This window comes from Thunnus maccoyii, chromosome 11 (genome assembly GCF_910596095.1).
Source record: "Thunnus maccoyii chromosome 11, fThuMac1.1, whole genome shotgun sequence".
Taxonomy (NCBI): domain Eukaryota; kingdom Metazoa; phylum Chordata; class Actinopteri; order Scombriformes; family Scombridae; genus Thunnus; species Thunnus maccoyii.
Window position 1 is genome coordinate 1160369 of NC_056543.1, and position 21097 is coordinate 1181465.

The 21097-nt window shown below is 39.5% G+C and overlaps 2 protein-coding genes across 2 annotated transcripts in view; one reads left to right on the plus strand and one right to left on the minus strand.

The window, feature by feature from the left end:
• LOC121907556 overlaps nt 1-21097 on the plus strand; it is a 128658-nt gene that overhangs the window by 45771 nt on the left and 61790 nt on the right. The gene's annotated exons all lie outside the window — the stretch shown is intronic.
• Nucleotides 3-17139, minus strand: LOC121907564 (interferon-induced protein 44-like). The gene is made up of 13 exons (XM_042427197.1): nt 16982-17139; nt 14288-14311; nt 12194-12346; nt 11542-11564; nt 10605-10662; nt 9196-9219; nt 9073-9106; nt 8382-8589; nt 6290-6442; nt 5610-5778; nt 4370-4470; nt 4133-4290; nt 3-894 (listed from the first exon to the last, which is right to left on the minus strand). The coding sequence occupies exons 3-13, from the start codon at nt 12264-12266 to the stop codon at nt 726-728; spliced, it is 1170 nt and encodes a 389-aa protein (XP_042283131.1). The 5' UTR covers nt 12267-12346; nt 14288-14311; nt 16982-17139; the 3' UTR covers nt 3-725.

Genomic DNA, 21097 nt, shown 5'->3' on the forward strand with positions numbered 1-21097 from the left:
AGTCATTAGTTACCTAAAGTTTATTCAGTCTTCATTTGTATTTGGGTAACCCAGTTGAAATGCATCACATCAATAAAACTCAGTGGACAACACTAAACCAAAATCAGTACATGTACATCAACAAGGTTAACAGTGTATGCTTAGCTGTGCTATATATGTCCAGTGTGTTACTGAGTCCATGGAGCGAGTTCAGTTTCATAGGTTTACAGACATTAAACACACATTAATATTGTAATTATATCAGTGTATTGCTTGTGAAATAAAATGATTTTTTGATTTTTTTTAATAAAAATAAAAGAGAAAGACCTAAAACGTTTGTTTAAAGTGATACTTCACAGCTACGTCTTCATATTTATACCATGACCACAGGAATTCCTGCTCTCTGATTGGCTGGAAGGTGTCTGTTAAAATCATATGTGGACATTTCAAATGTAGCTCTGATCAACAGTTTAAGCACTGCCATGTTAAAGTACAGGTTACCATAGCAACAAGCTAACCGCTAACATGGCTTAAAGGAAAACTACAGTTTGGATTCCTTATCTCAGTCCAGAGGTGATAACAATGCTGCACTCACCAAGTTCATCCCTGAGTTCTGGGAATGCAGCAAACATTGTTAAAAAAGGTCCAACAGAGAAACAAGATCAGACAGGTTGTAAACAAACCAGCATTTATCCAGATGAACCGAACCTCTTTATCTAACGGAAAGTGAAACACCTGAAATGTCATCAATGAAATCTCATCATGATCAAGATACCGAACCCCAAAAGCAGAGTCATCCAGATACCAAACTGCTGTAGTCCTGTAGTCAAGTTATAAAGACTGTTGAGCTGTAATATCCAATCCCATATCAAATTCCACCACCGCTCCTCGTGGTACTGGTGATCTGGGGAATACCTGCAAATACAGAAACACAGTCAGCACTTTGAGCTAATGTTTTTCAGGCTGTTTCTTTCAAACAAACACAAACAACTAAACATGGTGGGGCTGCTCTAGAGAGGAGAGACAAACAAGACTTCAGCTTTGAACTCCACTCAAAGCTAACATGATCAGGCTAACTGAAAACTGGTTTTAACTCTCTGCAGTCCAGCTTCATTTAGTGTCATTTTTACTTTCTCTGCATTCATGTTTGTCTTTGTTTATCACCTTTTAAACTGTCTTTACTCCACATGCTCCATCACAAACAAAACATCAGCACAAACAAAAGTGATGCAGTTGAATAAAGGCCTTTTGTTTTGAGACAATAACTCGGTGACACAAGCTCTCTGAAAGGTTACATCTTTGTAACCTCTTTCCTGAAACCGTTCATATATTATTGATTAAGGGCTGGTCCCATTGATCGTTATGCCAGATGAATCTTGTTGACTGATCAGGCTCCTGCTTTTGTATTACGTCTGACATTAAGCACGCTGCTCGGCCCCAAACATCCATATATTAGATAATATTTTCAGCATAAGTCATGATGTGCAGACTTTTCACTTTGTTTCATGCATTAGTTTAGAAGTTCTAGCACCTGTGCATTTCATACAAGTAGAGAGTACATTAAACTTTATTGTTTCTGTGTGATCACGTGTTAGCTGGTTTAAGAACATAGAATGAATGTGCTTGTTGCTAATGTTTGACTTTGGTGAGTTGTTGAGCTGATTGAATCAATGAATAAAGTTATAATAAACTGTTGTTTTCCTTTCAGCTGACTACAAGAAAATTCAGACACAGCCTCTGTTTCTATAAGTGGCATAAGACAGTTGACTCCTGGTGTCCACACAGAGACAGTAACAGACTCCCTCACTCCTTAAAATACAGAAAAATGTCATATGTGGTGCAAAAACTCAAGACAGAGACTAATCAGCCAGACATTTCTCCGTTCTCTGTTAAAGAGCAGCTGAGATTGACACTAAAATGAGAATTGCTGATCCACCTTAAGAGTCAGTCCACCTTAAGTGAGCCTGGTCAAGCTAAGCTAACACATTGTTGCTAACTTCGGGGCTAACTCCCTTTGATAGATGAGTATTTTCTTTGTCTTGAGGAGCTGCAGCATTTGGTAACTGACACACAGCCTGTACTCTACATTTACTGCCAGATTGACAGTTTACTGCTAAACTTTTCCTCTGCTCCGCTCACGTTCACGTCATGTTTCCTCTGCTCGCCTTCTGCACTCGCACATTTACACACACTGCCTTATTCCTTAACGGAGCTACGCTACTCTTGTACCTTTCACGTAGATGTTCTTTGAAGAACGAAGAGAGAGAGGATGACTAAAAAAAATCCACAATAACGAAGGGTGTTATTGTTCTCGCACAGTGTGCGAATGAAAATCATTAGTAGCCTGTTGATATTAATGATCGTCTTAAATTTTAGCAGTGGCGCTCATAATTTTGCAGCAGCGTTGCGAATGAATGAATGCAGGGGAAACACTGCAGTTGCGTGTTGTTCTTAAAATGAGGTGTGGTTAGGCACATTGTTGGCGCATTGCTATCTTGAGGCAGCAGAAAGTGATTGACCAACCAAAAACTGGTCAGTGGCGCAGTGCTTCACTGTTATTTAAGGGCGCATCATCAAGATACTAATATGCGCCTACATAGGCAGGTGCACAACACGCGTACAATCTGCTTGTTACACACACACGGACGCACAGCAGCGCTCAAACATGCAAAAGATTTCAAATAAAAGGATTACAATGTTAAAGATTATTATTGTGTTAATCAACATATTTTTAAAAATACATGTCATAATGGTTAGGCGTAATATTTATCAGAATTAGCTAATCACAGTAATGACGGATGAAACTGTCTTATTATTTGACAATTATTTAAACAGACCCATCAGGTTGAGGGTGTCTGTCAAGACCCAACAAACAGTTATCAACAACAGATCAGACACGGATCGACTTTCCTGCTGCATCAATACATGATGACATGAGGAAATAAATGAGGTGAAAACAATGATTTAACTAGGGCTGTAGTCTGCTGCTCGACTGGTCAATTAGTTGGTTGATATGCTCTCGTCCGACTAAATTCTCATTGGTCGAATAATCTCCATGTTACTTTCATAATGAGAAAAGTGCTACATCAACAGCTTTCCAGGAGTAATCCATTATTTCCTGCGGCGGAAGGGACAGACTAACAAATTACCTGTGAAAACGACTTTGAACTCGCCCAACCTGATGGAGCCTGCTGGGTCTAACTGTACTCAACGTTTACTGAACCTTTACTGAATCTGTGTTTCACCATAATGACACAACGAGAACCCCCGCTAGGCCAAAAGAAAAAAATTTAATATTTGATTTTGATTTGAAATCGACAGCGTTTGGGAGTCTCTGTGCAGTGCTGTTCCGGTACGTGAGTCAACCTCTGCGTCGCTGCCTGGGAAACCACTGGTCGCGCAACTCCGTTAAGGACTATTTTTGCGTAGCGAGCGGGAAAGAGCGAGGGGCAGGGAAGTGACGGTGGATGCGAGCGGAGCAGAGGAAAAGGTTAGTAGTGAGTTGTCAGTCTGGCAGTAAATGTACAGCACAGACTACAGTGTGTCATTTAATAAATGCTAAAAAGTCACGTCTGTTGTTTCCCCAAATGCTGGAAAAGTAAAGGGGGTTAGCTCCAAAGTTAGCAACAATGGGTTAGCCTAGCCTGAAGACGCTAAACAGAGAAACAAACAAAAAGAAATTCGCAACAAGTGAATGAACAGGATCTTAAACTAGTGGTTTGGGGCCACAGGAGGGTTCAGGAGCAGCAGGCGCCAGTGTGCTTGTTATGGATCGTGCGCTTTCACTTGGCGCACAAGCATTTTTGTTTCCCCTGCAGAGAAGCGCTCCTTCTTACTACTTGGCAAATGCACCATTATAACAGAAATCTGCCAAGGTACAAGTGCACCTGGCTCTTAAAGGGAATGGGAGATGACACTCTGATTGGTTTATTGCATGTTACGCTCAAAACACACCCATGATTAATTAGGAGACTATGGACAACCCTTTTGAACCGTGCGCCTGGTGCTGCGATAATTTTTTCCGCTGTTAAACTAGCAAAAGTGGAATTTATATATGCCCCAAATACACTTGCACCATGCGCTTTAGAACATGTGTTTAGATCGTTAAAATAGGGCCCAAAGTGTTATTGCTCATTTCTGTTTATAATTTTACATTTTGTCGATGAAGTCGTCTCCAAAGTCGATCATGCGTCTCAGAGCGCTGAGGATCAGAGTGTCCACATCATCGTTGAGGTCGATTTCTTCATTGTAGTTCTTCACAGGAAAGATGCAGTTCATCGGGACACCGACTGCTGAGCTGAAATCTTTCATCTACACATTAAAGAAACAACATCAATAATGTGAAGTTTTTGACTGCAAAGCTTTAGGTTACATTTCTGTACAAACTCACCTTTTTCCTCAGGTGCTTGCTCTTATAAACGTTCCTCAGATCCTTTTCAATTTCATCACAGGCCTCGTCGATCTTTGTGATCATCATCATCTGAGGAATCCCTGCAGATACAAAAACACACTCAGCTCTTTAAACCCGACTCAAAGCTAACATGATCAGGCTAACTGAAACCCTCGTTTTTAACCCTCTGCAGTCCAGCTTCATTTAGCTTCATTTTTACTATTTCTGCATTCATGTTTGTCTTTTTTACCTTTTAAACCTCCACATACATGGTCTCCTTTTTTTCAGCACAAATTCAGGGAGGCTAGCGAAGGCTAGCTGGCTGTGCTTCCCTCCGGTCATGCTGCAGCTAATGCTCCGCTAGCCTCCCAGCTAACGTTAGCCCCGGCTCTCCATGTAGATCCAACTGGACCGCCGAGCCCCAATTAGTTATTCGGGTTAAAATGGGAGGCAGCGGGTCTGACTGAGTGAAGTGCAGCCTGCGGAGGAAACACCGGGACCGTCAAGGTGAAACAGTCCATCGAGGTGCTGCGGTGTTCGGCTGTACAGATAAGAAATCCCTCGGCTGACAGGATGTACCACTCTGTTTGAAAAATAAAAAACTTCATCTTCTTCTTTTGGGTTTATAACGGCAGTTGGCAACCAGTGTATGCGCACCTTCTGCTCCGGAATGTGGACCAGAGATTAAATCCTACACAATAATCCTGTCTGTCTAATAAACTTTAAGAAAACTCTGCTGCTCCCACTTGGCAGGTTCATTAAAGTTTTAATGCTGAGCTCCTGAACTCCAGTCTTTCTCAGTTCTTCCTTCATATTTTGTCTTTCTTGATCATACTTAGTACAATCTATACTTCCATACATAATAGTCTCCTCAGCCAGCTGGAAAAAAATACGTGCAAATATCGGTATCGAGTATCGGCCACAATGAGTTGGAAATATCGGCATATCAGATATCGGCAAAAAATCAATATCAATCAATATCATGCATCCCTAAGTTTTAGGTCAAGAAAGTTTCCATTTTCTACTTTGTTACATGACTTCAGGCAAAACAACAGCCTGTCCTCACAAGTAAAACAACAGTATAGGTTTAAAATTCAGGCCGGCAAAAACTATCTCAAGACAAAGTGTCTTATGGACTCTGGACCTCATGGTTTAATGTTAAAGACCAGGAGTTCAGATCAAGTTAACCTGAATAAAACAGGATCAGTGGACACACACTTTCAGTAAACTCTGTTCTCACCCAGGTCACCGGCTGCCTCTCTGACGCCCCTCATCTTCTGTAAAACCGGCTCTTTAATCTCTGCTGTGTTAGCAGAGAGGACGCAAACCAGAACGTGGACTTGATCGTCTGGAGAGGGGGACTGGTTGTATCCTGGATCGTGCTCTGACAGTGCAGATCCTGCGTTGAACTGGAAAACAATGTAGAACCCGAGTGAATGACACATTATATGAAGGACTGAACATTAAAGAAACATTGGAAACTGTCCACTATCCCTTTAGGAACGGAAGAAAACTTTGCACAATTAAAATGCAGCTGATCATCATTGTGTTTAGTGTCGTTAACTTTCCCTCCTTCTGTTAGAAGCTCTGCTTTAAACTCAGACTGGAAACAGAAAGTCTGGAACAATAAAATGATTCTCCTGAACCATAAAAATATATTTTGCTCTTTTTTACTTGTCATATTATTGTAAACTCAGGATCCTGTAAGAATGATGATTTTTCCAGTGATCTGATTGGTCAGTGGTTGTTCTGCATAGGTTACCATGGTGATTTATCCCCATTAAAAGTGAACCAGCTTCATGAGACCAGAAAACCTGAGTTAAGTCCAAAGAGAGCTGCTAACACACTGATGTCACTTCGTGGTACAGGCTCCTGATCACAACAGTAGATGGTTTTTATTGATTAATGTGACAGTTGTACCTTGTAACCCTCCTTCACACGTCCCATCATGGCCAGTTTGATGTCTTCAGCTTGGACGCCATGTCCCGTCCCCTCCTCCAGACCCATGATGTCATTGAAGACGATCGGGTAGAAGCTGTCTGAGGTTCCTCTTCTGATTTCATGAGTTTCATACTGAAACACAAACAGAGAAACATGTGTCTATTGACTGTATAAAAACCCTGGATACATCTCTGTGAATGAGGGAACTTTTTTGTTTTTTAGTGTTTTTTGTTTGCAGCAGTGAGCTGCAGCTAAAGATTCAACTCTCAGGGGCGAATTCACAAAGAATGGATTTCGGCCGCTGACAGCACCGTGAATTGTAAATGTGACTAAGGCAGGTCTGAAACATGTAAGATTAATGTCTGAATCTTACAATAACGTTCAGGTGTCACTGAATGTGTCCAGGAACCCACAGAGCATCAGTACACACACACACACACAACGCTTCAGTTACCACCACTAGTGTCTGCAAAAGCCGCACAATCCTTTTATGAATTCACCTCTCAATTGTTTAAATCAGATTCTGGATCAGTTTGGGATGAATTGTGAGTAAAGTAATGAGGTTTGTTCCCAACTGCAACGACAAAGCATTCATACACCTCTGATAGCTGCTAAGGCTCATGGGTAGTGTAGTATTTAGAGTCGTCCATCAAACAAACTGAAAGAGCCAACAACAGTGTTTCCAAACTGTGAAACCACCTGCATAAACCGTCCTATCAACTCTGTCTCCTAGAAATTACATTTATATAAAACTGCAACAGCAAATATATTTTGTTACAAAAATATCGCAGCTTAATCATGTTTTCTGTCAACATAACAAGAAAATGTTGTTAATTAAAGTATTTAAGTTGCAAAAATGTTGATACTGAAAGTATGAGTGAAATGTTCAGAGACAACATGCCTGGTTTTTGTTTTTAACACCAAAATCTCTGATGTTGCAGTAAAATATCAGCTGATAGAAACTACAGCAGTGTGAAAGTGTTTGTGGCTGTGTTCAGACTCTGGCAGCACTTGGTTCAGGTCCGAGAAAGATTCTGGTCTCTGTTTAATACAGAAAAAAGTCTGCAGTGACTTGAAGCTCGACATGTTTATGAACATTTAAGCCACAGCAGCATCTTTCACTAACCTGAACCAAACCTGAACACACACAGGACTCAGGATGTGAACCCGAGTCCCTCCCACTGCAGAGACATACAGAAATGTAGCTTCATTCATTCCACTAAACCTTACCGTGAACATCATCCAGGCAGAGACGTCACTGGAAAACAGTTCAGTCATATATGAAGGTCATTTCTAGCAGACAGGGTTGCTCCTTTGGATCTTCTGCTCTGAGAACTACAAACTAACCAAACCAGAGGAGGCTGGTCCATAGAGGCAGAGGAGGTTGCTCCTCCTCTATTTTTCTCTTCTTTGGAAAAAATCTATTATTGAAATTCTGATTAAAATGCTTCAACAGCGACACCTGCAGGGCAGGAGGAGAAAGAGCAGCCTTTTCACCACTCTCAGGGGTTTTTCTGGGTGAGCCGGCTCCAGCTCTGGTACTGAGCATGCTCAGTCACTGACACGTTGCTTACTGGGACACTTAATGGAACAGAACCATGGTTATTGTTATTATTTACAGCTGTGCTTTTCCTGCTTTGACATGTCCAGCTATCTGCTGTGAAAAGGCTCCATTGTGCCTTCCACTGCATTCACTGCAGTTTCTCTATTTAATTTAATATTTGATATTTCTGTGTCTTAAGGTTACTGTCTCTTTATGTGTACATTTACTTTTGTGCCTCATACTGTGTTTAGTAAACATTCATGTAGTATATAGTATTCTAGTTTTAAAGTTTACTTATTAATACTCTGAACATGTTGCTGTACTTCATTTTGCTGCTATGACACTTTAACTCTCCTGCGTGTGAATATGACTAAATCAAGGGAACAAAATAATTATATTGAATTCATTAAGAATTATTAAGATTTATCTCTGTTGCTTTAAAGTTTCATCAAAGTGTTGTTAAATGTTTATAGTAATAAAAATAAAATAAAATAAAGTAAATTTTTGACACAGATCAAGTGTTCTTACTTTTGTGGTGAAACTCCTGTCAGAGGTGGTAGAACTGACTGCAGCAGGAATGCTCATTCTGCGTCGCAGGACGTTGCTGACAGAGTTGATGAAGCTGGACTTTCCGGATCCGACCGGCCCGTACAGCAGAACTCGGAGATGTTTGACTTTCCCCTTTGCAAGCGTGTAATTCTGCACATACTGCAGATCTGTCTCTCTCTCGTTGTCTCTGTAAAAAAAAATTACATTTGATTTCAGATAAAAATATAAACCTGTTTAAATTTTTAACATATTTTGATTCCATCAACAAACAAACAAATACAGACATATTTACACAATAGGTTGTGCAAATAGTGTGAATCTAGAGGAAAAAACTTATTGGACACATTATTAGAGAAAGTAAAAATAATTCAATACATCAACTATTGTGTAATAATAATAATAATAATGATGATAATGTGCATTTCCTGTAGAAAACGGGTGTGTTTGCTGCTTGCAGGATCAGCTGCTGAAAGATTTACAGCATGTTTCACTTTTATAAAATTCAAACAGATGTTGAGTTTTGCTTCTTTCAGTTTTCTGATTAAAATGTTTGTTAAAACACAACTTTTAATGTGATTTATGGTTTCATGTTGGATCTTTTCCCTACAAAACTACAAACATGTCGGTCACACTCGATCCTTTATGTTAAACAGCAGAGACATAAACTCACCCCCAAGATATTTGTCTCCATGGTTCACTGAGAGCTGAAGAGAAAACAAACATTTTCATTAACATCATGTGTCATTCTGTGTCAATAAAGATCAGAATTCAGAAACAGATTTTAATGTCTTACCGGGAGAAGGCGGCGGCTCAGATTCTACAAAGACAAACATTTAGGAAACATGAACATGTAATACAAGACTTCATTTGTGACATGAAACAAGATGTTAATCTAACATGGAATAAATAAAAATCCTGCAAATTACAATGAATTGAGGGTTCAGTGGTAGAATCCTATTGTTTTTGTTCCATTTATTATTTTTCTCTGTTAAGTGTCTGAGGCTCAGAAACTGTAAGTCCTACACCAACCAAATTCAGAAGAGAAACAGCCCCATACCATAACGCGTCCACCTCTGAACTTCACTGTAGGTGTTTTTAGGGTCATATGCAGAGCCGTTTCTCCTCCAAACATGGCGCGTAGTGTTATTGCCAAAAGTTTCAATTTTTGTCTCATCTGACCACACGACATTCTTCCAGTAATCTACAGGTTGATCCAAATGTTGTGTAGCAAACTTCAAACAAGCTTCAAAATGTCTTTTCTTCAGTAATGGTGAAGTCTTACGGGGTGATCATGCACGGAGACCGTGGTGGTGGAGAGTCACTTCTCTGTGACAGTTGTACCTGCTTCTTCCAGATCGTTCTGGAGCTCCTTGGAACTTGGGCTACTCTGACTAATTTTCTGACTGCCCAATCTGCAGTCTAGCGAGGAGCTTCTGTGCGTGGCTGGTTGACAGTGGAGTGATGCTGCTTCTATTTGTGGTTAAAAGCCCCAGTGGTGCTTATGGGAGCATTTAGGAGTTGAGAAATCAGTGTGTACCCTTTGCCATTCCTGTGTTGCTCAACAATCTTTGCCTCTACCCATCATGAGATGGTTCATGTGTGACAGCTTGGTAGCAAATGATGCGTTAATGATGTTAACTCTTTTTAAAAGAGTAGAGTGCTAATAGTCACATGCACTAACCCAGCTGATTCTAATTAGTACAGGTGAAAGGACTAATTAGTGGAATCACCTGGTTCAGTGCTTTTTCTTACTTCTTGTTCAATACTTTTGTCCTGTGTCATTCCAGTTTAATGCACAGAACCGTTTTATTGATCACATCAACTGAAATGAGTGACATCTGTAAAAGTCCTGCATGAAAAATACTAGTACAGTTAAAGTACATAAGTATTATGAGCTTGATGTAGTTTAAAATGGGAGAAGTTTAGAAGGGAAATGTCTCTTTGATGGAAATACCAGCAACTCAGAGACATCTGAAAAATGACAACATGACACTGATTTTATTAATTAAGACACAACTACACACTAATTTATTATCAAATTTGGGAACCGCTGGTTTAATCCTACAAACGTTGTGTAATTTATAAGTTTGTTATTTCATGTAAAATTCTGTCTAAAAGGCGCTTAGTGCAGCTAAACATGAGAAGCTGCCGGCTGAAACAACAAACATTAATATAACAATAATTATAAATAATTGTACATACGCATGAAACTTTCTTCTGGTATTAAATCTTTTAGTTCCTGTAAGTTCTCCATCAGGTTCTGAAACACAAAACCAGAAGAAGTGAAGAAATGCACACACACACACACACACACACACTGTTATGTATTGTAAGCATTATTTTCATGGATCATAAAAATATATATGGCTCTTACTGACGTAAGCATATGTATATATATGTGTGTGTGTGTGTATATATATATATATTTATATATATATATATATATATATAAATATACATATATATAAATAGTCGACACACAAAGTTTCAACAAAAACTCATTTTCACTTTCTGTCTACAAGTTAGAAGGTTACAGAGTGAGATTAACTGGACAGTACAGCAGTAAGATGAATTTTAGAGGCTTTTCTTCATTCAGTCCTTCTGTAATAACGTCCTGTAGGTCTGAGTTCATCACACAGACTCTGAGGACTTTAATTAGCAGATTAGAATTTCTAATGAAAACAAAGATAACATTTTCCTGCTAACTAAACACAGACAAGCTTCCTGCTTTCTGCCTGCTGTTGTTAATGGACTCTGTGAGAGCTGTGGGAGCTGTGGTCCTGTCCACTCCGCTGAGAACAAAAACTAACTATTTGAAGCATTTAGAAGCTTCTATTTTTGTGGATTTAAACTCACTGCTGGTTTACTTTCAGCCACAGCTTTTTGTAGTTTTGTTGTTAATGTTAAGAGAGTCAGTAACAGTCCACTGCTGCCTCAGTGTTTAACAAAGTTAACAATACTTCCACAGAAAGGCTGAATGGGCAGGTGGAGCTGCAGGACTGAACCAAAGAGAGACAGGCCTCCTGAATCATCATCTCTCTGTCGTAATTTTTATCAACGAAACTGCATTCTGATTGGCTGAGAGTAGTTTCAGTGTTCAGGACTAATGAAAATGAAGCATTTAAGCGAGTTCACTCACCTGTGATCCATCTTCAGCATCACCTGTTGAAGGAAACAGGTGAGGTGAGTTGTTGACACTAGTTGAAGGAGTACTCAGATAATTTACTGCAGTAAAACTACCAGTACCACAATGTAAAATAAGTATTGTCAGCTTGATGTACTTTAAGTATTGCAGTAAAAGTTTGAACTATTTTATATACAGTTAGCTAGTTTAGTCCAGTGAATAAACTCCAAAGGGTCAGCAGATACATCTGAAGGGTCGTGAGATGATTAATGGGAGAGGAAAGAAGAAAAAAATTAATCTGATTCATTTTCAAGAACTTTTTTCTCTTTTTTGTGAAATGTTGTGTGTTTTATATTTTTATTGTGTTATAATTATGTTATTTTATTTAAAAGTGATCAGAAAAGTAAGTACAGCTGTCAAATAAATATAACATATCAGAAGTATCAAGAGGCAAAAACAGAAATTTAAGTAAAGTTCAAGTCTCCAAATTGTATTTAAAGGACAGGTTGATGTTTTAACAAGTCTGTCTTAATTGAACACTGACGTCTCCACATGTTCCTGCTCTCCACACTGACCCTGAAGATATTCTCTCTGAACAACACCACACTGTAACATCTAAAGCTGAAGATAATATGAAGCTTAAGACAAGACAAAACATTGAATGTACCTGTACGCCAGAAACGAAGAGCAACTAAAAGTCCAACAACACCAACAACAGCAAAAACAATCTTGGAGTTCATCTTCCACTGATCTTGTCCTTCAGACTCAGACTTGCTCCCTTCTTGGTTTTCTTGTATATTGTTCAGTCTGTGTTTATCTGCTGTGGTGTGAAAGAAACAAGCGATTAGTAAAATGTGTTCCACAGATTTTCTTTGAGAGATCCTGAAAGCAGCGAGTTGTGGCTCACAGCTGGCAAATTGGACATAAATACAGCGTTTGCAGCTCAGTAGAAGAGAAGCTCTGAGAACAACAAAAACCAGCTGATGAGGACGTCAGTGTGTGAATAAATACATGAATGTGCTTCAGTCTGTAACATGTGAATCTACACACGACTACCAGAATGTTTCCCTCCACAAGAAGATCTGGAGAAACAAAAAGCTGGAAACTGTGATGTTTGGTGAAGGTGTACAATCCCATGAGATCACTTAAACACTTCAATAAATACACTGCTCAAAAAAATTAAGGGAACACTTAATCGTTACAGTATAACACCAAGTCAGTTGAACTTCAGGGATATCAATCTGTCCATTTAGGAAGCACAAGTGATTGTGAATCAATTTCACCTGCTTTAGTGCAAATGAAAGTGACAACAGGTGCAATGGAGAGGCAAAAGCAAGACAACCCCCAAAAAGGGAATGGTTTTGCATGTGGTGGCCACAGACTATTGCTCTCTCCTGATCCTTCCTGACTGAGTCTTGTGTTCTGCTAGTGTCCTTGTCATTACTGGTAGCATCAGGCGGTACCTGCAGCCCAACCAAGTTGCACAGGTAGTCCAGCTCCTCCAGAATGTCACATCCATATGTGCGGTCGCAAGAAGGTTTGCTGTGTCTCCCAGCTCAGTCTCGAGCATGGAGGAGATACCAGGAGACTGGCTGTTACATGAGGAGAGCTTCACAGGGTCGTAGAAGGGCATCAACTCAGCAGCAGGACCGGTATCTGCTCCTTTGTGTGAGGAGGAACAGGAGGAGCACTGCTAGAGCCCTACAAAATGACCTCCAGCAGGCTACTGGTGTGCACGTTTCTGACCAAACTGTCAGCAACAGACTCCATGAGGGTGGCATGAGGGCCCAACATCCTCTAGTGGGACCTATGCTCACAGCCCAGCACCGTGCAGCTCGATGGCATTCGCCAGAGAACACCAGAATTGGCAGGTCCGCCACTGGCGCCCCGTTCTCTCCACAGATGAGAGCAGGTTCACACTGAGCACATGTGACAGGCGAAAGAGTCTGGAGACGCCATGATGAACGTTATGCTGCCTGTAACATCATCCAGCATGACCGGTTTGGTGGTGGGTCAGTGATGTTCTGGGGAGACATATCCTTGGAGGGTCGCACAGACCTCCATGTCATAGCCATCGGTACCCTGACTGCTGTTAGGTACCGGGATTAAATCCTCAGAGCAACTGTCAGACCTTACTCTGGTGGAGTGGGCCCTGGGTTCCTCCTGGTGCAGGACAATGCCCGGCCTTATGTGGCCAGAGTGTGTAGGTAGTTCCTGGATGATGAAGGCATCGATGCCATTGACTGGCCCTCTTGTTCCCCTGACCTAAATCCAACTGAGCACCTATGGGACGTTATGTATCGGTGCATCCGACGCCGCCAAGTACCGCCAAAGACTGTCCAGGAGCTCACTGATGCCCTGATCCAGGTCTGGGAAGAGATCCCCCATGACACCATCCGCAGACTCATCAGGAGCATGCCCAGACGTTGTTGGGAGTGCATACAGGCACACGGGGGCCAAACACACTACTGACTCACATTATGAGCTGCCGTGATAAAATTCATGCAAGTTGGATCAGCTGTTGTTTCAATTTTTTACTTTGATTTTCGGTGTGATTTTGAATCCAGCCCTCAGTGGGTTGATGATTTTGGTTTCCACTGACCGTTGTTACGTCATTTTGTTCTCAACAGTTTAAACAATGTACATCAGTAAAGATTTTCAACTTGAATAATTCCTTCATTAAGATCTAATGTGTGATTTAAGTGTTCCCTTCATTTTCTTGAGCAGTGTACATTCATTCATTCTGCTGAAAGTCTCTTACCTCGTTGACCCTTCCTGTTGGATTCTGGACAAAAACATAAAAACATCAAGCAGAAATAGTTTCATTAAATCCTCAAACACGACCATCATAAAATATAAATACTCACAATGTTACAGGTTTTACTTTTACCTCACGTTCATGAATGTGATACGACTCATTTGTTGTTGAGTCCAGATTAACCAGGATGAATGGTTTGATTAAATGTGAATATTATAAAAACTGATCAGGCTGAAAGCTCTTCTGAATTGATCCTTTTCATAACAAAATGTTTCATCTGCATCTGGACTGATTCAGTCCTGTTGACATGAGAATAAATCCTGAAGCATCACATCAGAGTCAGACTCAGGTCCACTGAGGTATTTATCACAGTGCTGCAGCACCATCTGCAGGTGACACTTGGTATGTGCACGTGGCCTCTAAATTCAGCTCAGTGAATCATATGGAAGCAAATCTTTGACAGAATCATTTGAATTATATCAGCAACTGACTACCAACATTTCAAGTTTATTCAGTCCTGAATACTAAATGTTGAAATTTAAATACCACTGAATTTACTGAACTGAAATATTGACTTTGAAAACCATCTTTCTAAATCTACTTTATGTGTTCTCAATAATCACTGAAAAGGTGTGCAATTTCAAAAACTTTATTTCCAGTATATATTTATTTTAGGGTTCAGATAGAAAATTCTGGTGGTTAATATTCAAAAGTTGTATTCAAGTCCTTCTAATTCACTAAGCTCAATTTAGATTTAAAAATTCAAGTAAAAAAACTCTGGTTGCTCAAATACACTTCATGTAATTCAGACGCTAAAATTCAAGATGTAAAATTCAGATCTGAACATCCGGGATTACATATTTACTTTTACACACACACACACACACACATATATATGTATGTATATATAAACTTCAAAGCACAATCAAGTGAACATTTCAAGGTGTTTGGGTTGTATGCTGGTTCTTAAGCTTCTTAATCAGCATATTAACCATAACACACAAATCTGTCTTCCAAGAAAAAGGGATATGAAACGTTTTTAGTCAGATGATGTTTCTAATTCAGCATGTTTGAAACTTAAGAATGGTGATATGTTCACTAGTAGATTTGTAGGTGCAACATGTTCTGTCTGTCATACATTTAACATTTATTTTCATACACTAATTGGGAGTCAGGAGGATGAGTGTGAACGAACATTTTCAATGTGACAACTTGAAGTGATATTTTTGACCATGTTGTGCATGTTTATATATCCTGCATGAAACAACACAGTAAGTACGACTGTGGTGAAGTATCTAAGATGAGCTTTTTGTAGTCCATCTTCAGAACATTGTAGTTTCACCACAGCAGACCCACGTCAATAACATCCGCCGCCACATAATTACGTAGCCCAGTGTAGGTGCAGGGGTCAAGGAAAAGTGGTTAGGAAAAGACGATAGGACGTGCTTTTCAACTGATTTTGAACTCTTGAATATTAAGCGCCAGAATTTTCTAAATTTCAGAACCCTAATATAAACATATACAGGAAATTTAAGTTTTTGATAATGCAGAATTTGAAAGTGACTGAAATTCAGACCATATGAATTCAGAAAGATGGTTTTAAGTCAAATGTTTCAGTGCAGTAAATTCAGTGATATTTAAATTTCAGTAGTGATTCAATTTAGTAAATGTTGGTATTCATATAATTCAAATTATATTTGCTTCCATAGAATCACACCTGCATGAATTCCACTCACAGTTAATCAATATGAAATCTCCAAAAACACATGAACAAGTCTTCAGCTCAGTGAAATATGTGATAAATGAATCAGATGATATGTGACACACACTTTGTCTCCTGTGTACAGATTTATACACTCTGAACATCACTGGGTTAAAGTTTAATCCAGTTTGGATCAATACAGCAGCAACAACATCAGGTTAACTTTATCAATCTGTTACTGTGAGCCAGTGTTACACACAACAAGCTTTAACTAAAAACTGTCACAGATTGATTGTTTCTACAAAACGATTCAAAAGAGACACAAGTTATTAACAATCAATAACAAACTGTGACATGTCAGTTTAAACAGAGTAGATTATAACAAGCTTTAGTTTGTGTAAATAATAAAAATAACAGTAAAACTGGCTCAGAACAACATTAACTCAGTATTGTATCGACTCAGACTGGGTCAAACTCTAACAGTGATGTTTGAACGCTACTCTGTCAGAGAGACTTCCAACACGGCTCAGTGTGTTTCTAGGACCTCTCACCCCTCCATCAGTCCTTCCTTTTACTGCCAGCAGGTCGATGCTACAAAGTCCCAGAAAAACATCTACAAACATCTTTTATTCCCTCTGCGATCATCACACTGAACAAACTAAAACAGACACTGTTCTCTGTCCTGTTTAACTCTGCTCTTGTCAGTTGTAGTTTTAACTGTTATGTTTTTATCTCTTATCTTCAGTGTGATAAAAGATTCACAGTATGTCCATATGATCAATAAAAAGAAACAGTTTCCTGTTAATGACGAAACAAACGTTTGAATAATCTCAAAACTAAAATCCTAAAAGTTAAAGAAGCTGTAAAACAGCTCGTCATGTGACTTCATTAACATAAAACCTTCATTAACCACAGAGAGCATGTAGTGCTAACATGCTAACATGCTAACATCATGCAGCACATGAAATAAATAAACTGAGGAGAGAAATCTTTACCTGCAGCTTTCTGTCACTCTGCTGGTCTTCTTCTTCTGCAGCAGCAAAGTGGAGACAAACACGAGTCGTTTAAACGTTCCTCCTGCTTTAAGTTTCAAAAAACATTTGACTGACAAGAAAAGCAGCAACTGCTCTCAGACCGTCAGTGTGACTTTCACTTTCACTTTGTGAGTTCATACATACATACACACACACACAGACACACACAGTGAAAGTGAAAGTCACACTGACGGTCTGAAAGCAGTTGCTGCTTTTCTTGTCAGTCAAATGTTTTTTGAAACTTAAACCAGGAGGAACGTTTAAACGACTCGTGTTTGTCTCAACTTTGCTGCTGCAGAAGAAGAAGACCAGCAGAGTGACAGAAAGCTGCAGGTAAAGATTTCTCTCCTCAGTTTATTTATTTCATGTGCTGTATGATGTTAGCATGTTAGCATGTTAGCACTACATGCTCTCTGTGGTTAATGAAGGTTTTATGTTAATGAAGTCACATGACGAGCTGTTTTACAGCTTCTTTAACTTTTAGGATTTTAGTTTTGAGATTATTCAAACGTAATTCAATCTTTTATCACACTAAAGATAAGAGATAAAAACAGTTAAAACTACAACTGACAAGAGCAGAGTTAAACAGGACAGAGAACAGTGTCTGTTTTAGTTTGTTCAGTAAGATGATCGCAGAGGGAATAAAAGATGTTTGTAGATGTTTTTCTGGGACTTTGTAGCATCGACCTGCTGGCAGTAAAAGGAAGGACTGATGGAGGGGTGAGAGGTCCTAGAAACACACTGAGCCGTGTTGGAAGTCTCTCTGACAGAGTAGCGTTCAAACATCACTGTTAGAGTTTGACCCAGTCTGAGTCGATACAATACTGAGTTAATGTTGTTCTGAGCCAGTTTTACTGTTATTTTTATTATTTACACAAACTAAAGCTTGTTATAATCTACTCTGTTTAAACCGACATGTCACAGTTTGTTATTGATTGTTAATAACTTGTGTCTCTTTTGAATCGTTTTGTAGAAACAATCAATCTGTGACAGTTTTTAGTTAAAGCTTGTTGTGTGTAACACTGGCTCACAGTAACAGATTGATAAAGTTAACCTGATGTTGTTGCTGCTGTATTGATCCAAACTGGATTAAACTTTAACCCAGTGATGTTCAGAGTGTATAAATCTGTACACAGGAGACAAAGTGTGTGTCACATATCATCTGATTCATTTATCACATATTTCACTGAGCTGAAGACTTGTTCATGTGTTTTTGGAGATTTCATATTGATTAACTGTGAGTGGAATTCATGCAGGTGTGATTCTATGGAAGCAAATATAATTTGAATTATATGAATACCAACATTTACTAAATTGAATCACTACTGAATACTAAATGTTGAAATTTAAATATTACTGAATTTACTGCACTGAAACATTTGACTTAAAACCATCTTTCTGAATTCATATGGTCTGAATTTCAGTCACTTTCAAATTCTGCATTATCAAAAACTTAAATTTCCTGTATATGTTTATATTAGGGTTCTGAAATTTAGAAAATTCTGGCGCTTAATATTCAAGAGTTCAAAATCAGTTGAAAAGCACGTCCTATCGTCTTTTCCTAACCACTTTTCCTTGACCCCTGCACCTACACTGGGCTACGTAATTATGTGGCGGCAGATGTTATTGACGTGGGTCTGCTGTGGTGAAACTACAATGTTCTGAAGATGGACTACAAAAAGCTCATCTTAGATACTTCACCACAGTCGTTCTTACTGTGTTGTTTCATGCAGGATATATAAACATGCACAACATGGTCAAAAATATCACTTCAAGTTGTCACATTGAAAATGTTCGTTCACACTCATCCTCCTGACTCCCAATTAGTGTATGAAAATAAATGTTAAATGTAAGTAAGACAGACAGAACATGTTGCACCTACAAATCTACTAGTGAACATATCACCATTCTTAAGTTTCAAACATGCTGAATTAGAAACATCATCTGACTAAAAACGTCTCATATCCCTTTTTCTTGGAAGACAGATTTGTGTGTTATGGTTAATATGCCGATTAAGAAGCTTAAGAACCAGCATACAACCCAAACACCTTGAAATGTTCACTTGATTGTGCTTTGAAGTTTATATATACATACATATATACGTGTGTGTGTGTGTGTGTGTAAAAGTAAATATGTAATCCCGGATGTTCAGATCTGAATTGTACATCTTGAATTTTAGCGTCTGAATTACATGAAGTGTATTTGAGCAACCAGAGTTTTTTTACTTGAATTTTTAAATCTAAATTGAGCTTATTGAAATAGAAGGACTTGAATACAACTTTTGAATATTAACCACCAGAATTTTCTATCTGAACCCTAAAATAAATATATACTGGAAATAAAGTTTTTGAAATTGCACACCTTTTCAGTGATTATTGAGAACACATAAAGTAGATTTAGAAAGATGGTTTTCAAAGTCAATATTTCAGTTCAGTAAATTCAGTGGTATTTAAATTTCAACATTTAGTATTCAGGACTGAATAAACTTGAAATGTTGGTGGTCAGTTGCTGATATAATTCAAATGATTCTGTCAAAGATTTGCTTCCATATGATTCACTGAGCTGAATTTAGAGGCCACGTGCACATACCAAGTGTCACCTGCAGGTGGTGCTGCAGCACTGTGATAAATACCTCAGTGGACCTGAGTCTGACTCTGATGTGATGCTCCAGGATTCATTCTCATGTCAGCAGGACTGAATCAATCCACACGCAGATGAAACATTTTGTTATGAAAAGGATCAATTCAGAAGAGCTTTCAGCCTGATCAGTTTTTATAATATTCACATTTAATCAAACCATTCATCCTGGTTAATCTGGACTCAACAAATGAGTCGTATCACATTCATGAACGTGAGGTAAAAGTAAAACCTGTAACATTGTGAGTATTTATATTTTATGATGGTCGTGTTTGAGGATTTAATGAAACTATTTCTGCTTGATGTTTTTATGTTTTTGTCCAGAATCCAACAGGAAGGGTCAACGAGGTAAGAGACTTTCAGCAGAATGAATGAATGTACACTGCTCAAGAAAATGAAGGGAACACTTAAATCACACATCAGATCTTGATGAAGGAATTATTCAAGTTGAAAATCTTTACTGATGTACATTGTTTAAACTGTTGAGAACAAAATGACGTAACAAGTGGAAACCAAAATCATCAACCCACTGAGGGCTGGATTCAAAATCACACCGAAAATCAAAGTAAAACATTGAAATCACAGCTGATCCAACTTGCATGAATTTTATCACGGCAGCTCATAATGTGAGTCAGTAGTGTGTTTGGCCCCCGTGTGCCTGTATGCACTCCCGACAACGTCTGGGCATGCTCCTGATGAGTCTGCGGATGGTGTCATGGGGGATCTCTTCCCAGACCTGGATCAGGGCATCAGTGAGCTCCTGGACAGTCTGTGGCGGTACTTGGCGGCATAGGATGCACCGATACATAACGTCCCATAGGTGTTCAGTTGGATTTAGGTCAGGGGAACAAGAGGGCCAGTCAATGGCATCGATGCCTTCATCATCCAGGAACTACCTACACACTCTGGCCACATAAGGCCGGGCATTGTCCTGCACCAGGAGGAACCCAGGGCCCACCCCACCAGAGTAAGGTCTGACAGTTGCTCTGAGGATTTAATCCCGGTACCTAACAGCAGTCAGGGTACCGATGGCTATGACATGGAGGTCTGTGCGACCCTCCAAGGATATGTCTCCCCAGAACATCACTGACCCACCACCAAACCAGTCATGCTGGATGATGTTACAGGCAGCATAACGTTCATCATGGCGTCTCCAGACTCTTTCGCCTGTCACATGTGCTCAGTGTGAACCTGCTCTCATCTGTGGAGAGAACGGGGCGCCAGTGGCAGACCTGCCAATTCTGGTATTCTCTGGCGAATGCCATCGAGCTGCACGGTGCTGGGCTGTGAGCACAGGTCCCACTAGAGGATGTTGGGCCCTCATGCCACCCTCATGGAGTCTGTTGCTGACAGTTTGGTCAGAAACATGCACACCTTAGCCTGCTGGAGGTCATTTTGTAGGGCTCTAGCAGTGCTCCTCCTGTTCCTCCTCACACAAAG